Source organism: Carcharodon carcharias, chromosome 15 (genome assembly GCF_017639515.1).
Source record: "Carcharodon carcharias isolate sCarCar2 chromosome 15, sCarCar2.pri, whole genome shotgun sequence".
In the NCBI taxonomy this organism is placed as follows: domain Eukaryota; kingdom Metazoa; phylum Chordata; class Chondrichthyes; order Lamniformes; family Lamnidae; genus Carcharodon; species Carcharodon carcharias.
In genome coordinates, this window is record NC_054481.1 from 22,534,037 (window position 1) to 22,554,769 (window position 20,733).

Sequence of the window (20,733 nt, forward strand, 5' to 3'; positions counted from 1 at the left end):
TAGTGAAGTGAAAGCATATTGAAATATTTTAGGTGCTACGCCGCAACTGTTGTTGCTACAAAAAGTATTCTTTGACAGAGCTGCTGTCAAAGTGCATCATTGCTCACCTTTAGACCTGTCCCTCAACCCCAGATCATCTCTGGGAGATTGTTACAAGATTCACCCCATGCTTTGCATATATTTTGTGTCATTGGTGAAAATGATGACCTGATCATCACAGGTTTGGCGAGCATTGAAATCTTATTGGACAGCACTGGTCTGGATAAAATGTTGTCTCAAAAGTTAAAAAGGATAGGTCTTGACTCTGTCCAGTAGCGTAAAACAAGTCGGCAGCCTGTTACTCTTATTCCCATTCTCGTCAGAAAGCACGTGGTTCTGAGTTCCTTGTACATAACATGCAGGAAGGGAATCATTCTCTCACTAACCTTCCTGGCTGAATGGACTTGTTTGACATTTCAATTTCTTTGTTCTGTAGGAGGCCTGATTGATATGACAAATCAATTGGTTCCAGTAATAAGTAAGGTCACCAGCCCGCCTATCTTCAAACCCGAACTGGTGGCAACAAAGGCCTATGACTTGTCCATGAAGTTGATGCAAATCCTGATGGGTACGCGAGTCTTGAACGAAGAACCCTTGAATGTGTCGGGTGCTAGGATGTGGGCTCAGGGCAAGCGGGCTGACCCCGGCCATCTGCTCTGCTTTGCCAACAAGTCAGGCTGCCAGTTCTCCATCCCGCCATCCTTCAACAGTGTATTTTCCAACCTCAGTGACGTAACTCAAGTTATGTTCCTCGTGGATGCCAATCCCTTTCCCTACGGCTACATAAAGAACTACACCATTTCCAGCAAAGTGGCTTCCATCGAGTTCAAGACCGACAATGGGTCGCAGATTCCCATTGAGAGCCTGGATTCAGAGAAGGCCATCACTGTTACAGTGTCGACCAACTCTGCTGTCAGAAATGTCACCATTAATACAACAGTTATTGCTGCAAGGAGATCAGTCACTGTGAATGTCACCTCTGGGAATTTGAATAAAAAAGCTGGGCTGCACATTCAGGTCACGTATACAGTTTTAAATGGTATGTAGAAGAAAATTGAGGTAATTGTTTGAGTAAAGAGCTATATATATTAATACATTGTGCAGTTTATGACTGCTGTTTCTTTTCCTATAATTCTGTTGTAGATTCAGGAGTTTCCATTGTCAATGAAGCCGAGCCCTTTATTCAGGTTCTCCTCCACAATTCTACAAACCCAAACGAGCAGAACTTCAAGGCCAGAAAGAAAATTAGTTTGGAATCAGTAAGAGGATCAGATCACAAGCTCTACACCTTCTTCTTGACTCCAGAGTAAGCATTCTTTAAATATGTATTTAGAAATGTTTCTGTCAAGATCACACAGTAATTGTTACCATTAGCACCTCCTTTAGCCAGTATCACCACCATCAACATCCCTTCGACCTTTTGTTTATGACATCTTTTGCAATCTCTCCTTTGCCTCCACCTATCGCTGGCCTTCTATCCAGCTTCACCTGTCCCACCTCCCTTAAACAGTATATATTTCACCACTTTTCTACTTTTCTTTAGTTCTGAAGATGAGTCATACAGACTTGAAAGGTTAACTTTGTCTTTCTCTCCACAGATGCTGTCAGACCTGCTGAGCTTTTCCAGCAATTTTTGTTTCTGTCCCACAGGGCAGAATTTCCTGCCTATCGGGTGGGTGGGCCTGACCCAATCTCTGGCAGGCGGGGAGCCAATCCCCGCCGGAGAAGCGGGCCCTGCCGCCATTTTAAGTGGATGGGCCAATTAAGGCCCACCCAGTGTGACGCCCAGCAGGAAGCGCTATGCGCTCTCTGTGCGGGCAGGGGTGGGGGATTCCCCAACTGCGAGGGTGCGCTCTTTCACGCATGCGCACGAAAGAGCACACATCTCCCTGAGGCTAAGTGCTGCCTCAGGGAAATCGCTGAAAGTTGTTCAAACATTAAAAATAGAAAGGTAAAAAAATCCTTAACATGTCCCCCTCATGTGACAATGTCACACGAGATGGGACATGTTAATAAATTTCACAGAAACTTTACTAAAGTTTTTTAAATCCTACATGAAACCTCATCCCGCCGGTGGGTGAGGTTTCATGTTTTTTCTATTCCCCGCCGGGGCTCCTGGCCTGCCCGCCAGCCTTAAGGTTGGACAGGCAGGTCCTTTAATGGCCAACTGGCTGATTTGGCTGCGCCCCCGCCTTCCTGAAAATTTAAATGGGTCAGGATGATGTCGGGGGTTCCGCCCAATGTTATCCTGCGTCATTTTGTGCCTCGGTGAGCGGACCCCGCCCCCTGCTCACCGACGGCAAAATTCAGTCCACAGTAATTGGTTTGATGTAAGTTGTAATGGGACTAAGACGGGAGCTGCCTAACATTAACTCAAAAGCACATAGTGTAAATATTAATACAGTGATGGGAGCCCGTCCTCTTCTTGGAATGTCTGAGGGCTTAAGTTGGGCAAATTTATTATCCTTTGTATGATGCACATTGCCACTTAATTGCCAAGCAACCTGATCAAGCATCATTTGATGCCAAGTTCTGTCACTGGGGAATTGGGATAAGTAGCAGAGCTGAGCTGCCCTTGGTTTGAACATCATTACGTGTTCATCCATTAGTCACTGGAGAAGATGCAGATTGTCCTTCCATCCCTGTTTCTATAGAGATTGCGCAGAGATTAATGACACTGCTGAGGAAGGAGGCTGTGGGAGAAATGAAGCAAAAAAAATCTTCTGGCAATGCGTTATAAATTTTGCAATGCATGCGGAGTTTGTGTGTGTGTGTGTGTGTGTGTGTCACCTCAAGTGATGCAGATTGATGTGGAGCTTATGATGGAGGGGAATGGGGTTCTAAACCAAGGACCAGGGATCACGATTGGAGCCGAATTTGCCCTCTGAACTTGGCTGTCCATTTCAGTGAGTTTTTCCTGTCAAAGGTGCAGCCATTTGCACTGGAGCTGTAACTCTCCGAATTGTGACCAAACCAATGATGCCCCACAGAGCAGCACTGCTTCACTTTCCCAAAAACACCATTGGCAACAATGGTGGGAAAGAAGAGGCTCAAAGAGTCACATCCTCTAGACATCAGGGAGTCTTCCCAGGCCCTTGGAAACTGATTTGAGGTGAGGGAGAGAAATTTAGAAAAAAAATGCCATTGAACAGGTATGCTGATGTGGTCCCACCTCCGCCCACCTTTCCTGGAGTTAGTGAAGCAGTTATCAGCCATTTTGCCAGGATAATGCAATTTTACCCATGTCCCATAGAATCTCTGCAGGCAGCATCTGCAACCCATCAACTCATCGGAAGCAAGTGCACAGAAGGAGGTCAGAGCACCATGGAAGTTCCTTGTAATTGGAATGTCATAAGTGCAAATCAGTTAGTCTGAAGTCATAGGCTTGCAACTGCAACTTGTTTATGAGATACAGGAGTCAGTGACAAGGCCAGCATTTGTTGCCCATTGCTAATTACCTTTGAACTGAGTGCCCATTGCTAATTGCCCTTGAACTGAGTGCCTTGTTAGGCCATTTCAGAGGGCAGTTAAGAGTTAACCACATTGCTGTGGGTCTGGAGTAGGCCAGACCATGTAAGGATGGCAGATTTTCTTCGCTAAAGGACATTAGTGAATCAGATGGGTTTTTAACAACAATCAATTATCGCTTCATGGTCACCACACCGAGACTAGCTTTATAATCAAGATTTATTTAATTTCAGTTCTACCAACTGCCCTGCTGGGGATTTGAACTTGTGACCCCTGATGACTAGCCAGGGCTGCTGGATTAGTCTGGTGACATTACCACTATGCCACTGCCTCCCCATATTCCACCATGGCCAGGTATGCTGATTACTTCCTGGGGAGTGGTGTCACGGATAGTCCTGCTGTTTCCTGCAGTTGTTTCGCACCTCCATTTCATCCCTGCCCTCTCCCGTCCCATTCCCCTCAGCAGTACTCTCACTGCAGGCATGGCAAAGGCCGCCGGCCACCCTCAGAATCAGGTGCACTGTATCTCCCCTCCTGTCTCCTCAACCTGCCTGCCATTCCTAACTGGACGGTAACCCCCCCAAGGTACCTTCTTAACTGGACGCCTCCTGGGAGATTGGGCCGGGAATCTCGGCCTTGACGTGCAAACGGCCCTGGTGACCGGATAAAAACTAAGGTGGGAAAATCCAGCCCCATGCGTTCGGATTTGATGTGTAGGCAGTGGGCCCCACCCATCAGCTGGAAAGTGAGAGTGAGCCCACCTCCACCAGCCCTGGAAGCCACGGCTGGATTTGACCGTCCGCAGACCAATAGTTGCCTGAATTCGTAGCTTCCGGATCCTCTGTGGCTGGATGTCCTGCCTCCAAGAGCTGCCAGCCTATCAGAGGGCTGTCTCTGGGACTGCAGTCAGTTCCAGACCAGGAGCAGCGACAGAGGCCTGGAGTGCAAGTGATTGGGGCAAGCACACCAGCGCCAGTCAGGTAGGCCCCAGCAAGGTGGAGGCTGGGGACAAACGCAAGGCCGGTGTGGTGAGGGGGGGAGGGGGGTGCGGTCATCAAGGGAGGCACAGTAGTAGGCCCTCCATAGGGCACAGGGCGTACATTCAGGAGGGACTCCACCCCATTCCAAGCCTGCATAAGGCCAACTGGCATACCTGGCGGCCTTGTTACATGGTATGGGCTCCCCATCCCCACCCCAGCCTGGTAAAATACCAGCAGTGACAGGAAGAGGCTCTTAAGGGGCCATTAATTGGCTGCTTAAGGTCCTCAGTCGGCCTAAGGGTGGGCAGATGGTCCACCACCTACCCTGCTTCTGGTATAACACCAGCAAAGGCAGTTAGGTGACAGGCCCAGCACCCCCCACCTTTCCACCTTCCGCCTGCCAACCTGCTCCCTGAGGGGAAGTAAAATTCAGACCATAGTGTGTGTGTGTGTGTGTGTGTGTGTGTGTGTGTGTGTGTGTGGGGTAAGGGTCAGTATGTAGACAGTAAAGTAAGAAAAAACTTGGCATATTGTTCAATTTCAAATTGTACCACACAGATAGATCAAAATGATTACAGTCCAAAGCAAAAGTTATTTATTTCAATTCTATTTTTATTTTCAGTACTGATGACACAACAAAAGATTATTATTTGAACATCACAAATTTCTATACATCGTCCTCTGTACAAGCTGCTGTTGGGGTCTACACTTCACTTTGCCAGTATTTCAATATGACTGCAATGAGCTGGAAAACTGATGGGATTTTGCCATTAGAAGATACCACGCCAGACATGGCCGTATGCTTAACAAAACACCTGACGGCGTTTGGAGCAAGCCTTTTTGTGCCGCCTAATTCAGTCATCTTCATCAATCCTGTGAGTACTTCATGCCTGTCTGTAAAATTCTCTGAAAACTCTGCATTCCTCCAATTCTGGCCTCTTGCACATCCTGGAATTCAATCACTCCATCATTGGTGGCTGTGCTCAGCTGCCTGGACCCTAGGCTTCGGAATTCCCTCCTCGAGACTCCCTACCTCTCTCTCTCCACCTTTAAATTGCTCCTAAAAAACTTACCACTTCAACCAAGCTTTTTGGTCACCAGTCCTGGAAGTGTATCGGATGCAGGTTCAATCCTGGCATTCAAGAGGGCATGAGTTGTTTATTTGAATGGAAATGATGTGCAAGGATTACTGGGAAAAGGCTGGAGAATGGCACAAAGTCATAATGCTCATTCGGAGAGCCAGTGCAGACACGATGGGCTGAATGGCCTCCTTCTGCACTGTAACAATTCTATGATTCTTTAACACCTCCTTGTGTAGCTTGATGTCAAATTTGGTCTGATAATGCTGTGAAGCTGCTTGAGATGTTTTACTATGTTGAAGATGCCATGTAAATAGGACTTAGAACCATAGAAAAGTTACAGCACAGAAGGAGGCCATTTGACCCATCTTGTCCATGCCAGCCTGAGGACACCCAGATGCCCTTTCTAATCCCACCTTCCTGCACCCGGCCCATAGCCCTGCAGCTTACAGCACTTTAGGCGTAGATCCAGGTACTTTTTAAAAGAGTTTAAAGTTTCTGCCTCTACCACCAACTTGGGCAGCGAATTCCAGACACCCACTGCCCTCTCCGTAAAAAAGTTCTTCCTCATGTCCCCCCTACACCGTCTGCCGCTTATCTTGAATCTATGTCCCCTGGTTCTAGAATTCTCCATCAAGGGAAATAATTTTGTTATTATTTTATATGCTGAAGGAAGTAAAACCAAGGTTTCAGTGGACTGCCCAATCTGTTACCCCATGCCTATTTACCTATTAGTTGGGGAGACAATTCCGCAGGTCACAAGCTATACTTGGAGTAAACCATGAGAGGATCCAGCCCACCACTGTGCAGCCGCCTTCAATGTAAATAAAACATCTGGGGCACAGAGGGTCATCCAAGTGAATAATGTGTTTGTGCTCCGTCTGCAGCTGGAGAAGAGCCTCAAACCTAAGGCTCCACTCCACCCAGCCCCACTGAATACTCAACCAGTCCCCTCCCTGTTCAAGCCTAGTCCTGCTGGCAAGCGCTGTCCTTGACCCGGTCATGTGTAACACTACTCAAGACTGAGAAATTCAGTGGATTTGTTTATGATACAAAATAACTCAACAAATTGCCTGGACTTCATAGAGCTCCACAAAAGTTATTTAAAGCAATCGCTCGAATAAAAAAATTGCTGCATCACGCCAAAGGCTTAGGCCCAAAGTGGGCCTTTCATCAGTGTTTAAGCGGCAGAATCTACTTAAGGGCGGGAACATTTTCTATCAATAGTTTAAATTTGACCTTTCAGCCTCAACGCCGCTACATAAATGGCATCAAAGCATGTCATGTTATGAAGAGAAAGATGACCAATGATTCTTCTCTTTACACACCAAGTTGGGCAGAGTTTTATGGCTTCATTGCAGTGGGTCAGGGCTGTAAAATGTGGCGAGCCGTTCAAACATCCACCGATTTCAGTGGGACTGGAAATTCCCACTGGTGGGAAGGACCGGAAAATTCCACCCTTTGTGATGACATTGTCCCTTTCGCATTTCCAATGGTTTCAATTCAGCTCATAGCTCACACCAGCAGCCCTGCTATTAAAAAAAAAAGGTGTAATTGTGTAAGTTGGGTTTCTATTCTATTCTAGATTCTCTCCTTCCAAACTCGGGTTGCATCTGGGGGGGATGTATTTGGGCAGTGGAACATTAGGAGGAAGTGCTGGTTACGGCTATGACACTGAGAATGATTGAGATGGGAGCAATTTGAGGTGGTGCATGGCCTGCCATTGAAGTGGGGTAGCTCAGGCATGAAGGCTTATTTTCCTGTTTTCGAATACCATAAGGCTGGTTAGCAACACTGACAGAATTATGTTTGGCTTTTTCTTTTATTGAGAATTGCTGAGGATTTGGCCTATCCTACAGTCTACATTTCCTCCAATTTTTAAAGGCGTAAAAAAATGAAAGAAAAAACATTACTTTGGACACGTCAGGTCGGCAATTTGTGATTGTATTACAAGCTATTTTTGTATACGTGGTTAGATTGTGCTTATAACCTTGAGCATTCCCCATCATTCCATTATTGACAGCCATGACTTCAGCTGCCTCTGGCCTGAGCTCTGGAGTTCCCCCGATAAGCCTCCCCCTTCCTCCTTCAAGAAGTTCCTTAAAACCTGCCACTTTGACCAAGCTTTTGATCACCTTTCCTAATATCTCCTTACACTGCCCCACAGGCAAATGTTGGCTCGTGGTGCCCCTACGAAATGCCTTGGGGAGTGAGGTTGGGGGTTTGCGTTTTACTACGTTAAAGTCGCTGTTTAAATGCAAGTTGTGGTTGCAATGATTAAATCGACCACATGGACTGTTCCCCGGCTAGGGGCAAATTGGCTCAACGTTTGTATTTTTTTTTTTAAATGTGTTTGATGTAGCAGCACCGGCCTTTAATGAGGCACGGAGTGGGAGGATCAGTCACAGTAAAATGCAGTAAGCCATGGCAAATGGCTTCCATCTGGGTCTGGAAGCCCGACGTTTCTACGGAAATGCTGTGTTTACCTGCTCGTGGCTCGGATTTGTTTCACTGCTGCGCAGAGTGTGTTAAAGTTCCTTTGCCTGGTGCTGGGTTTCATTTGCTTCAAAGCAGCAGGTTTCCTTACAGGAAACTCATTTCCCTCGGCCCCGAAAGGTAAAAGAAGTCGGTATCTGAAGGCGCACCGCCACCAGGAAGCTTCACGAGAGAAGCGCAACCTGTGGCCCAAAAACTCTGGCGGCAAGGGGGAAGACGGTCAAAGCTCCCCTCCTCCAAAACCCAAAAATTACCCCAGCTCCAAAGTGAAAAACCTACCAATGCTAGACTTCTGAAGTAAGACGTACTTTTTAAAAATGCTGTGACTGTGTAGACAATCGATCAGCGCTTGAAAGAGAAAGATAGATTAACCCTTCTTCCTCTGAAACTTTACTGTTATTTTTATTTTTCCTCAATTTTATCGGGGGAGGGGGTGGGTGGGTGGGGTGCTGAAGTTGGTCTCGGGGCCCATCGAGTATCCCACCCAATTTTCTATTACATTTGCTAACCACCCCCCCCACCCCATTCTTTCCTGAGTAGTTGTTTGTAAGCGATGGGTATTTGTGTGGTCAAAACATGTGCAGCTTATTAACTGGCTGCTGATTTAAATGATTTTGAAAGCCACAAATCTTAGAGATGGTGAGGAGGAATTGCTCTCGTCGCGCACCATGCATTCAAATGCAAAAGGCGTTTGCGACATTTCTCCCTCCAACATCTTCTCTAACCGCACAATTTAACTCGAAATGGAAAAGGATCCAAAAAGAACTGATGACTTTTTCTTTTGGTCTCCATTTACAAGATAGACAGCAGAGAGAAAGGCAATTCGGTTTCTCTGAGCATACACGTGGAGAGATAAATTGCTGCATGCAGCATCCTTAATGATTCCCAGCTTCCTGCTTAGTACTCCTTGTGTAGAGACAAATATCCCATTAAATAGACAATTGTCTCATGAGGATTAGCTTGCCCTCCAGCCAGGCCGATGGAAGAGTTCTGGGTCACAGACTTCCCCACAAAGCATCGCAACAATGGTCACAATTGCCCGAGGGAGCTTTTTGTCCACAGAGAGAGAGACAAATGAAAATTCCTCCTCATTCAAACATGTCCCAGTGAATATTATAAATCATAAATTGGGGCTGTCAACTCAGAATGCTGCTTTAGCTGCACCCTCCTAAACTACAGAGAAAACGTTCTTTGGGTTCACTTTGGGTGGGATTTTCTGGACCCACCCGCCACTGGGATATTCCGGTCCCGCCGCAAGTCAGTGGGCGTCTGGCGGGGCGCCGCCTCACTCGGCGGCAGGTCCCACCCGGGACATGGCCGGAAAATCCCAGCCTTTGACTCTGGGCCATAGCGTAAATTTGAGTGATATTGGGGTCAGCCGCCCATTCTGCATCTCTCACATCTATTGGGACACGAGGAAACATTTTGCCTTACGCAGCAAATGGTCATGGTCAGGTCTGCACTGCCTGAATGGGTGGTGGAGGCAGTTTCAATGATAACTTCCAAAAGCGGGTTGGATAAATACTTGAAGGGGAAAAAAAGTTTACAGGCTATGGGGAACAAGCAGGTGAGTGGGATTAATGGGATAGCTCCACCAGAGAGATGGGCCGAATGGCTCCTGTTGCATCATTCTATGATTCATTGGCTTTAGTTGGGAGAATTATACAATGTGTGGTTAATCTGACATTGGGAGAGAGTATAATATGGGTTAGGTCAAAATAGTCCAGCCTTTTGTTACTGTTTATCAGGTTATGTGTTTAAGGCTTCCGTGTACAAATTGTGGCACCACTCCTAAATCATGCAAGGATTTTTTGATTTCCATGCTGTTGGAATGATTAATGAAGACATGTGATGGGATAAGAGCACTTAAAAAAAAACCTTTCCTTCTCTCTCCACCTGTTCTTTTGATCAGCCCTCACCAGTGATAAAGAATTACATCGTCTTGCTCACGTGTGGCATCTGCTTTGTCATCTACGCTGTCTCTGCCATCATCGTTCGGAAGCTGGACCTGATAGACATTAATCGAGTTGGAGTCATCCCCTTATGCGGAAAGGATGGATTCTACAAATATGAGATCCTGGTGAAAACCGGATGGGGCAGAGGGTCAGGTGAGAGGCCGTGTTGTTCACTCAATGTTCACTTGTGTCTTTTATTTCCTCAAGCAGTTCTAAAGTGAAGGGCGCAGAGGCCCATCACATTAAAGAGAATCACGAAGCATTGATCCAAGCAAAGGAATAGTGAACCAAGATTTTTCGTAATGGTAACATTTACATCCACTTTTTAGAATGTACTGCAGATCATTTTTCTATTGAATTTGTTGGTCCACTCCATTGGAAGAGGGAAGGGAACACCAGAGCAGAGGAAACTTTGGGGGTTTTAAGAGCTTAAATTGTTAGGGTGAAGCCTCTTGTTTTCAAAATGTCAGCTAACTTCTGGGGAGGCTTCCAGGTCCCCTCACATGACTGTGCATTGAAACTAAGCACACTACACGCTTGCGCTCGACCCTACTGACAGAACATTTAAAATTTCAGACTTCTTTTATTCTTTCATGGTATATGGGCATCACTGGTGAGACAATTGCCACCCATCCCTAATTGCCCAGTTAAGAATCAACCACATTGCTGGGTCACATGTAGGCCGGACTAGGTAAGGATGGCAGATTTCCTTCCCTAAAGGACATTATTGAAACAGATGGGTTTTTACAACAATCAATGATAATTGTTATGATCGCCATCACTGAGAGACTAGCTTTATATTCTAGATTTATTAATTAAATCTAAATTCCACCAACTACTGTGGTGGGATTTGAACACATGCCCCTAGAGCATTGGCCTGGATTACTAGTCCACTACACTACCATCGCCCACTAATTATTGTTGGCATAAAGGTCACTGTGAAATAGGGTTGTATTGATTATTGAATGGAGACTTGATGTAGCACCATAATTGCACCCAACCTGTAACCACGGCAGAGAGGATATGCTGTTCAGCATAATAATAAAAGCAAAATGAATAAATAATACAAGCAAAATACTGCAGATGCTGGAGATCTGAAATAAAAACAGAAAGTGCTGAAAAAAACTCAAGAGGGTCTGGCAGCATCTGTGGAGAGAGAAACCGAGTTAATGTTGTGAGTCCAATGTGACTCTTCATATTGCGTCTTCATAGAGTCATTTTGGCTCAAAATGTTAATGTTAACTCTGTTTCTCTCTGCACAGATGCTGCCAGACCTGCTGGGCAGAATTTTCACCTTGGCGGGTGGGCACGTGCTCAACATGCTCGAGCGAGAGATGACGTGTGTTGATGTCGGGCGAGCATCCCGACGTCAACGCACAGCCGCGCAATAGTTCAGTCGGCGGGAGCGCACGAGAATCGGCAGCGCGCCTGCCGACAATTAAAAGGCCTGTTAAAGCCATTGAAGAAGCAATGAACTTAAATTTTTTTTGCCACCTGTCCAACCTTTGCCCAGGCGGGATGAGCTTTCCAACATCAAATAAAAACGAAATAAAATTTTTAAAATTTCACTTATAACATTTTTCTAATCTTTCTCTTTAAAAAAGACTCTTCATCTCCCTGAGGCAGCTCCGTGCCTCAGGGAGATTCTCAAGCACATTTGCGCACATGCACAAAGTTCACATTGGCCCACCTCCCCACCCCCAGCACAGGCAGCGCTCCTGCTTGCATTTCACACTGGGTGGGCCTTAATTGGCCCGCCAGCATGAAATTGCCTTCCGGCCTCAATCGGGGGCGGCAGTCAGCTTCCCAACCCCCCCACCCACCCCCCCCACCCGTCCCCACCGAGCCCGCCCAACAAGGGCTAAATTGCCTGTCTCTTTATGGGGTATGTGGAACATTCCTTGTTGCAGTCCTACTCCGGCCCCCTTCCACAACTCTTTCTCCGGTACATCGATGATTACTTTGGTGCTGCTTCATGCTCTCGTCAGGACTTGAAAAATTTATTAATTTTGCTTCCAATCTCCACCCCTCCATCATTTTCACGTGGTCCATCTCTGACACTTCCCTTCCCTTCCTTGACCTCTCTGTCTCAATCTCTGGTGATAGACTGTCCACCAATATCCATTACAAACCCACCGACACCCACAGCTATCTCGACTACAGCTCCTCACACCCCACTTCCTGTAAGGACTCCATCCCATTCTCTCAGTTCCTTCGCCTCCGTCGCATCTGTTCCGATGATGCTACATTCAAAAACAGTTCCTCTGACATGTCCTCCTTCTTCCTTAACCGAGGTTTTCCACCCACGGTCGTTGACAGGGCCCTCAACCGTGTCCGGCCCATCTCCCGCGCATCCGCCCTCACTCCTTCTCCTCCCTCCCAGAAACATGATAGGGTCCCCCTTGTCCTCACTTATCACCCCACCAGCCTCCGCATTCAAAGGATCATCCTCCGCCATTTCCGCCAACTCCAGCATGATGCCACTACCAAACACATCTTCCCTTCACCCCCCTTATCGGCATTCCGTAGGGATCGCTCCCTCCGGGACACCCTGGTCCACTCCTCCATCACCCCCTACTCCTCAACCCCCTCCTATGGCACAACCCCTTGCCCACGCAAAAGATGCAACACCTGCCCCTTCACTTCCTCTCTCCTCACCGTCCAAGGACCCAAACACTCCTTTCAAGTGAAGCAGCATTTCACTTGCATTTCCCCCAACTTAGTCTACTGCATTCGTTGCTCCCAATGTGGTCTCCTCTACATTGGAGAGACCAAACGTAAACTGGGCGACCGCTTTGCAGAACACCTGCGGTCTGTCCGCAAGAATGACCCAAACCTCCCTGTCGCTTGCCATTTTAACACTCCACCCTGCTCTCTTGCCCACATGTCTGTCCTTGGCTTGCTGCATTGTTCCAGTGAAGCCCAACGCAAACTGGAGGAACAACACCTCATCTTCCGACTAGGGACTTTACAGCCTTCCGGACTGAATATTGAATTCAACAACTTTAGGTCGTGAGTCCCCTCCCCCATCCCCACCCCCTTTCTGTTTCCCCCCTTTTTTTTTTCCCAATAAATTATAAAGATTTTCCTTTTCCCACCTATTTCCATTATATAAAATAAAAAAAAAACCCACTAGAGCTATACCTTGAGTGCCCTACCATCCATTCTTAATTAGCACATTCGTTTAGATAATATCACCAACTTTAACTTTAACACCTATGTGTTCTATTGTACTATTGTTGTTGACATCTTTTGATGATCTGCTTCTATCACTGCTTGTTTGTCGCTACAACCACACCAACCCCCTCCACCTCTCTGTCTCTCTATCTCTCCGCCCCCCACACACACACCTTAAACCAGCTTATATTTCAGCTCTTTCCTGGACTCGAACTCAAGTTCTGTCGAAGGGTCATGAGGACTCGAAACGTCAACTCTTTTCTTCTCCGCCGATGCTGCCAGACCTGCTGAGTTTTTCCAGGTAATTCTGTTTTTGTTAAGGGCTAAATTCTGCCTGCTGAGCTTTTCCAGCACTTTCTGTTTTTATTGCTTTTCAGCATAGTTATCCTACTTTCAAAGGGTCTTGACATGCTAACAGGCTATCTGTGCCAAGATTGTGGCGTTAAAGGCTGTTGAACTAAAAACTGAAAGATTAGAAACTCATTTGAAATGAATGGTTTCATTTAGATAAGGGGAAAAAAATCATATTTCCTCTGTAACAAGTAAGACCTGGCAAGTCTGTTTTACCCAGGTTATAAAATGGATTCTCGTTGTTTCTAATTGTGCAGTCTCTTCACTTATGGGAGACAAATAATGTCCCACAGTTTTCCTTTGAGCATACTTTGTGTATATGTATAGATATCTTATCCTTGATTCTCTGCACACTTCTCCCATGTCTAGCTTCTATTCACAGAGCCTTGTGTCTGATTTTATCTACACAGGAATGAGTTTCAGAGAAAAAAAAAAATCATTTCCCAGTTACTTCTTGCACTCTTTTGCAGATTTGGGCCTCAAGGTCGAATATTTGTAAATATCAAGATAGAACAGGATTAACTAGGGAGTTTTCCACAGAGGAGTTTTTCGTCCTTCTTTAGCAGTGTTTCTCTGTGTAAGATAACGTTGCATTAGAATATTCAACAAGACTTTCCTTATGGCTTGAATCTGCACAAGCCAGAACCACATTCTGTCCCTGGTATTCAAATCCTTAGCTAAATTAACAATTTACTTGGATAGATTTTCTGAATCCCCTTCACCATTTTGGAAACTTCTGTTGGATGACCTTCAAAGTCATTTCTTTTCAGGAAGAAATGTATCCAATTTAATTGTCATTTCCTCATATTTGAAATTCCTGGTGTCTAAAACAACCTTTGTTGGTTAGCTCTGTGTTAGCTGTGACTCCGTTGGTAACACTCTCATCTCTGAGACCCAAGGTTCTGAGTTTAAGTTCCACCTCAGGGCTTGAACACAAAAATAAAGGCTGATGCTCCAGTGTAGTACTGAGGGAGTACTGCATGGTCAGAGGTGCGATCTTTCAGATGAGACGTTAAATGGTGAACAACTGGCCTGTTAGGTGGCAGTAAAAGATTCCATGGCACTATTTCGTAGAAGAGAATGGGAGTTATCCCAGGTGTCCTTTCCAATATTTATCCCTCAAACATCAGATTGTCTGGTCATTATCACATTGCTGTTTCTGGGGGCTTGCTGTGAGAAAATTGACTGCTGCATTTTCTACATTTCAACAGTGACTACTGTAAAGCGTCTTGAGACATCCAGTGGTCATGAAAAGTGCTGCATAAATGCAAGTCTCCTTTCTTTCTCTACCACCTTGAGAACAGTGGCATCCTTCCATTTGATGGGGTGCTGAGAACTGTTAATGAGCCTTTTATATAGGTTTGTAAAGAGTAAAGTAAGAGTTGTGAAATTAATAGTTGACGAGAGTGACGTGTTATGTTGCCTTTCACAAACTAACAGGCACATCGTCTCACGTGGGAATCAGCCTGTACGGCAGAGAGGACAAGAGTGGTCACAGACACCTGGACAATGAGGATGCTTTTCACAGGAACAGTGTGGACATATTTCAAATTGCAACTGATAATAGCCTTGGTAACATCTGGAAGATTCGGGTCTGGCACGATAATAAAGGTAACAGAAGTTTTGACCAGTCACCAGCAGCAATGGCCAATTGTCATATCTTTGGTCTAAGTACAAAGCACCATGATCTGACATGAAAATTAACATTCCAACTGTAAATGATAGTTGCAGCTATTAGTGCTGCCCACAGAAACGTATTTCTATCCTTATCTCAATCCAGGGTCGACGATCGTTATGTTGATTATGCCTGCCTTTTACTCACTAGGTCTTACCCCATCATGGTACCTGCAGCATGTAATAATTAAGGATCTACAGACCAATAACAGCTATTACTTTTTGGTGAACGACTGGTTGGCTGTTGACAATGACAGAAATGAAGGCCTAGTGGAAAAGGAAGTCCTAGCTGCAAGTAAGTCCATCTGTTTGGAAGAGAGATCAACACCAGCATGGCCATATCTCTAATGGACACCACTGCCAGTAATTGGGTTCTTCCAAACATAGGAATAGGAGGAGGCCACTCAGCCTCTTTAAGCACATTCTGCCATTCAATTAGATCATGGCTGATCTGACCTTAACTTCATCTATCCAACTTGATTCCATACCCATTAATACCCTTACCAAACAAGAACCTTATCAATCTCAGTTTTGACATTTTCAGTTGGACCTCCAGCCTCAACAGCTTTTTGAGGGAGAGAGTTCCAGATTTCTACTACCCTTTGTGTGAAGACGTGCTTCCTTAAAACAACCCTGAAGAACCTGGCTGTAATTTTAAAGATTATGCTTGCCCCCTTTTCTGAACTCTGTTATGATCCCAGGCAAGACCACCAATTGCGATGATCTCAGCAGAGACCAGTAACATGATTATATTTTTTTAGGATCAAAGAATCCAGGTATTTACTACAAGAATTAAGCACAAGGTTCACAGTTTAAAACAAAAGAATTTTACTACACGACAGTCAAAGAACATAAATACTGATAAATACCCTCCATCTTAAATAGTCGGTTACATTAAAGATAATAAAATTATAATGAACTCAGTTACTTATAGTCTAAAAAAAAACTCTTTAAGTCACATTTCCTTCTAAATCCATTAGAGTTGCACCCATGGAAGATTAACTGCCTGGCCTGATTGGTGATTTGAAGATTCGTATAAGAGTTGTGATATCTTGGACCTTCCGCTCACTTATGGCAAGGTTTTCCCTTCAGATCTCCTCCAACTAACCTGCTGTTGCAAACTCCCCGTTCACTGCAGGCATACGAACATATAGACCTGAATTTTTCGGTCGTCGAGCATTCATGTTCCGGAGTGGACGGGAAATGGGCCTCCGGCCATAATCGGCTCCTGAAACACGTCCTGAAATCCTCACCGTTGCTGGGATGGGGGTGGGACGAGGGTGGGCGCCGATGTAGCCGAGGATTCTGGTGAGCGCTTCCAGAGAGCTCCCTGAAGGCAGACAGCTGTCCCAGGGAGCTGCAGACATCCACAGGCTAAAGGACACGACAAAAATGCTGCAAAATAAGTTCATGCGGCGCAGTCAAGCACCTGAAAGCATACCTGATAAAATAAACCAGTACCCAGATATCTCTTCTTGTTTTATTTCCCCACGGAGATTTCATCCCACCCTGGATCGAGGCTTGAACAAAAGTGTGAATGCCGCACGGTCTGCCAACCGTAAATGTGGATGGGACGCGTAAAGTCATTGTTGATTGCATCGTTAATTGGCTTAATTGGCCACTTAATTGTCAACAGGCACGCTTCTGACTGCCATGTGCACACACCGAGCAAAACATTGTGCAAGTGCGCGATGACATCGGGATGCTCGCCTGACATCGTCTCGCACTATTTCATGTCCATTTGGGTCGGGCGCATGCCCACCTGCAGGACCTAAATCCTAGCCATGAACATGGAGCAGTAGTAGACCACTCAACCCCTCAAGCCTGCTCCGCTGTTCAATAAGATCATGGTTGATCTGACTGTAACTTCCCACCTACCCCCGATAACCTTTCACTCCCTTGTTTATGAAGAATCCATCTAGCTCTACCTTAAAAATATTCAAAGACCCTGCTTCTACTTGTTTTTGAGGAAGAGTTCCAAAGCCTCAGGACCCACTGAGAGAAAAAAAGTTTCTCCATCTCTGTGTTAAATGAGCGACCCCATATTTTTAAACCATGACTCGTAGTTCAAAATGTTCAAGATTCTCCAACTAGAGGAAATATCCTCTCCACGTCTCTAGCATCTTAAGCGTAGCTGTTGTTGACCTTTTTTTCTTTATTGTTTATCTCCCATGCAACCTGGTCACATGATCATTTACTGGAAGCCAGCTGCTTTATCAGTAATCATATCCTAGAGCAGGGCTTTTGGGTTGTGAGATGAGATTTTGGGGTCTTGAGCTCCAAGGCTCAATGGCTACCGTGGAGCTTGGACTGATTTCTGACAGTTGCAAGGCCCCTTTGAACGCTTGTTTTTTTTGGTTGGTGGATGCAGCTTAATGGACTGCTTGGTGAGGCCAGATTGCTGCTGCAAAAAAGCCCGTGAATGGGCAAGTTGTTTTTTGAGAAACCCTGCCTTTTCATCAACTCTGTACATGCTCAAACCCTATTTCCATCCCCTAACTCTCAACCCTTAACCCCACCCCCAGTTCAACAACTGAAGCTTCCACCCCTCCTGTTCTACAAGTGAAGCCCCCCAGCCCCTGACTCAATAACCCTTGTAAACCCCATATTTCCACTCTGGGATCATAACCAAGTCTGAGGCATTAAAAGTGGGGTCATACCAGGAAAAGGTTTGAGAAGCACTGTCCTAGAAAAACCTAGTCCTTAAAGGGGCCATTACTCCAACACCAAATATAGGCTTTATCCCCAAAGCATATGGGCCATTACAACTCTCCCACCAAAGGAAATAGTTTCTGGTCTATTGACCCTATCAATTCCTTTAATCATATTAAACACCTCAATTACATTACCCTTAATTTTCCATATTCAAGGAAAAGCTATCTAGTCTATTTGGTTAACAACGAACTTTAAATATGTGACAGTTCAGTGATATAACCATTGCCCATGTCTCTCTCAGCTCTGCTTACAACATTCTCTTCTCCAAAAACACAACTTCACCTTCCCACGACCCTGCTCCATGAATCATTCCAATACCACGATTCTCAGGATACTTAAAACTTTGGGCTGTTTTGACATTAAGGTTAAACAACATTAAATAAAACCATAAGAAGTTGGGAACAAGAGACCCATAAAGAAACACATTTAACTCAAGGAAACATATTGGATATAATAACCTGGTGGTCTAGAAATCCAGAGGAACAAGAGGAAAATACTACTCAAAATCAGAATTAAAAACAGAAAATGCTGAAATACTCAGCAGGCCTAACAGCACCTGTGGAGCAAGAAACAGAGTTAACGTTTCAGGTTAATGAACATTTCAGTTCTGAGCATTTTCCATTTTTATTTTAATAATCCGGAAGTCTGGGCTAATGATCTGACAACGAGTTCAAATCCCACCATGGTAGCTTGGGAATTCAAATTCATTTAATTTAATAAATTTTGTTTTAAAGGCTAGTGTTAGTAATGGTGAACGTGTAATGACTGGATTGTACTAAAATCCCCATCTGGTTTCACAAATGCTCTTTAGGGAAGGAAATCTGCCACTCTTGCCGGGTCTGGCTACATGTGAATCCAGACCAACAGCAATGTGGATGATGTTAATTCTAGTAAGTGCTTATCATGGAAGAACGAGTCTAAAGCTGGTCTTTGATCTCAGACATGTTTATCCTTAAGACAACTCAGCAGAGTGATAGATTCTCCCAATCCCTTTCCCCCTGGAGTGTTACAATTTATGGGTGAGCCAATGCCCATCACCTGTTTTAACAATGCAATTGTCTTAACGATGTAATTGCTATGCAATGTAATTGCCAGTCAACAAGATGATTGTCATTGGACCCTGATAATGTAATTACTGCTACATTGACAGCTGACTGTTAACTGCCCTCTGACATGGTCTAGCAAGACACTCAGTGGTCAAGATGGTGGCTCACTGCCACCTCCTCAAGGGTAATTAGGGATGGGAAATAAATGCTGGCCTTGCCAGTGATACCCAAATCCTGTGAATGATTTTAAGAAAAAATCTTTGCTACAGACATTGTAAGATATGATGAGTGTTCATATGGAATTTGGGACAACTTCTGTGAGGTCGTTTTTCTTGACCAGCTGTTCCTAAGATTTAGACGGGATTAACATAATCAGGACTCCACTCTGATTCTGTCGTAATTTTAATTGCATTTTCTCTGTATAGCGGAGGCCAAACTGAAGGACTTTTCCCGCATATTCACTGCGGAAATCCAAAGAGGATTCTCGGAGGGGCACATTTGGCTCTCCATTTGGGATCGTCCACCTCGCAGCTGCTTCACAAGAGTCCAGAGGGTGACCTGCTGCCTTGTACTGATATACCTCTTCTTCTGTGCTGGTGCAGTGTGGTACGGAATCATAAGTGATGGAAGTAAAAGGTATCGTCCATCCTTCTTTATTTTGATCAAAGCCCCTTCGTTCATTGCCCTGAGAAGTGGTGGTAGTGGATTGGATTTCCTTTGGCTTGTTAAGCTACTTCAAAGAACGTTAAGATTCAGTGACATAGTGCGAGACTGGGTAGGGTGTGACAGACTCCCTTCCCTGAAGGGAGTGAACAAGTTGGGTTTTTAATGACAATCTGCCAGCTTTCCCGGTCTTTCTCTCTGAGGTCAAACCATAACTTGCCAGACTTATTGACAGCCTTTCACAACTTGGTGTGATGGGATTCGGACTCACAACCTGCAGGTTGCTAGTCACCTGGATTCATATTCCAGAAAATTAATATTATAACCACAGAACGGTTAACTAGACACACAGTTCCATCATAGAGAACAGTTATATTTCAAGCATATTCTTCCAAAAAGTTCCATTTCATTCCGTTGTTGCTGGGGCAATGGGAGGGGTGTAGATGCAGTTCCACATACTCTACTTTGGCATTAATTTACAATTCTTGAGGTTTTATGAAGAACTCTATACCTCCCACTATCCCTCTAAATGCTTCAAATAAATTAAAATGGGGATTTTCAGTGCTATTTTGTACAGGTATCATATTAACCAAAAACTCCAGATTTTCCCATTTTCAATAAACTTGTGGATAGGCTTGTGCAAGACTTAATGTGCAGCAAATATTCCATTTTCTCCACAAGGTGAAGTGTGAAAACCTCCGCTTGCATCCAGAGGGTTAAACTGGTGGGAAGGGGAGGAATTTACCTCAGGGTTGTTTGTATAGGAACAGTGAGTGAGCCATTTAGCCCCTCAAGCCTATCCTACTAATCAATTAAATCATGGCTGAGTTGCATCTTAACTCCATTTACCCAGCTTTGCTCCTTATCCTTTGATATCCTTACCTAATAAAAATCTCTCTTGACACTTTCCATTGGCCCCAGCTTCCACAGCAGTTTAAAGGAAGGAGTCCCAGCTTTTCACAATGCTTTGTTTGGAAAAAGTGCTTCCTGATTTCATTCCTAAATGGCTTTCTCTCCAGTAGCTTATTCAAGGATCTTATATTATGCCTAAACAAATAATTGTATGCATACATGAACTTATTTTCCCCAG

At 45.0% G+C, this 20,733-nt stretch overlaps 1 protein-coding gene across 1 annotated transcript in view; it reads left to right on the forward strand.

Moving 5' to 3' along the window:
* pkd1a (polycystic kidney disease 1a) overlaps window positions 1–20,733 on the forward strand; it is a 179,628-nt gene that overhangs the window by 115,856 nt on the left and 43,039 nt on the right. The window contains exons 24-30 of the mRNA XM_041205943.1: window positions 476–1,078; window positions 1,183–1,345; window positions 5,110–5,362; window positions 9,975–10,170; window positions 14,986–15,156; window positions 15,371–15,514; window positions 19,406–19,616. Coding sequence (XP_041061877.1) covers window positions 476–1,078; window positions 1,183–1,345; window positions 5,110–5,362; window positions 9,975–10,170; window positions 14,986–15,156; window positions 15,371–15,514; window positions 19,406–19,616 — 1,741 coding nt within the window. The remainder of the gene's footprint in view (window positions 1–475; window positions 1,079–1,182; window positions 1,346–5,109; window positions 5,363–9,974; window positions 10,171–14,985; window positions 15,157–15,370; window positions 15,515–19,405; window positions 19,617–20,733) is intronic.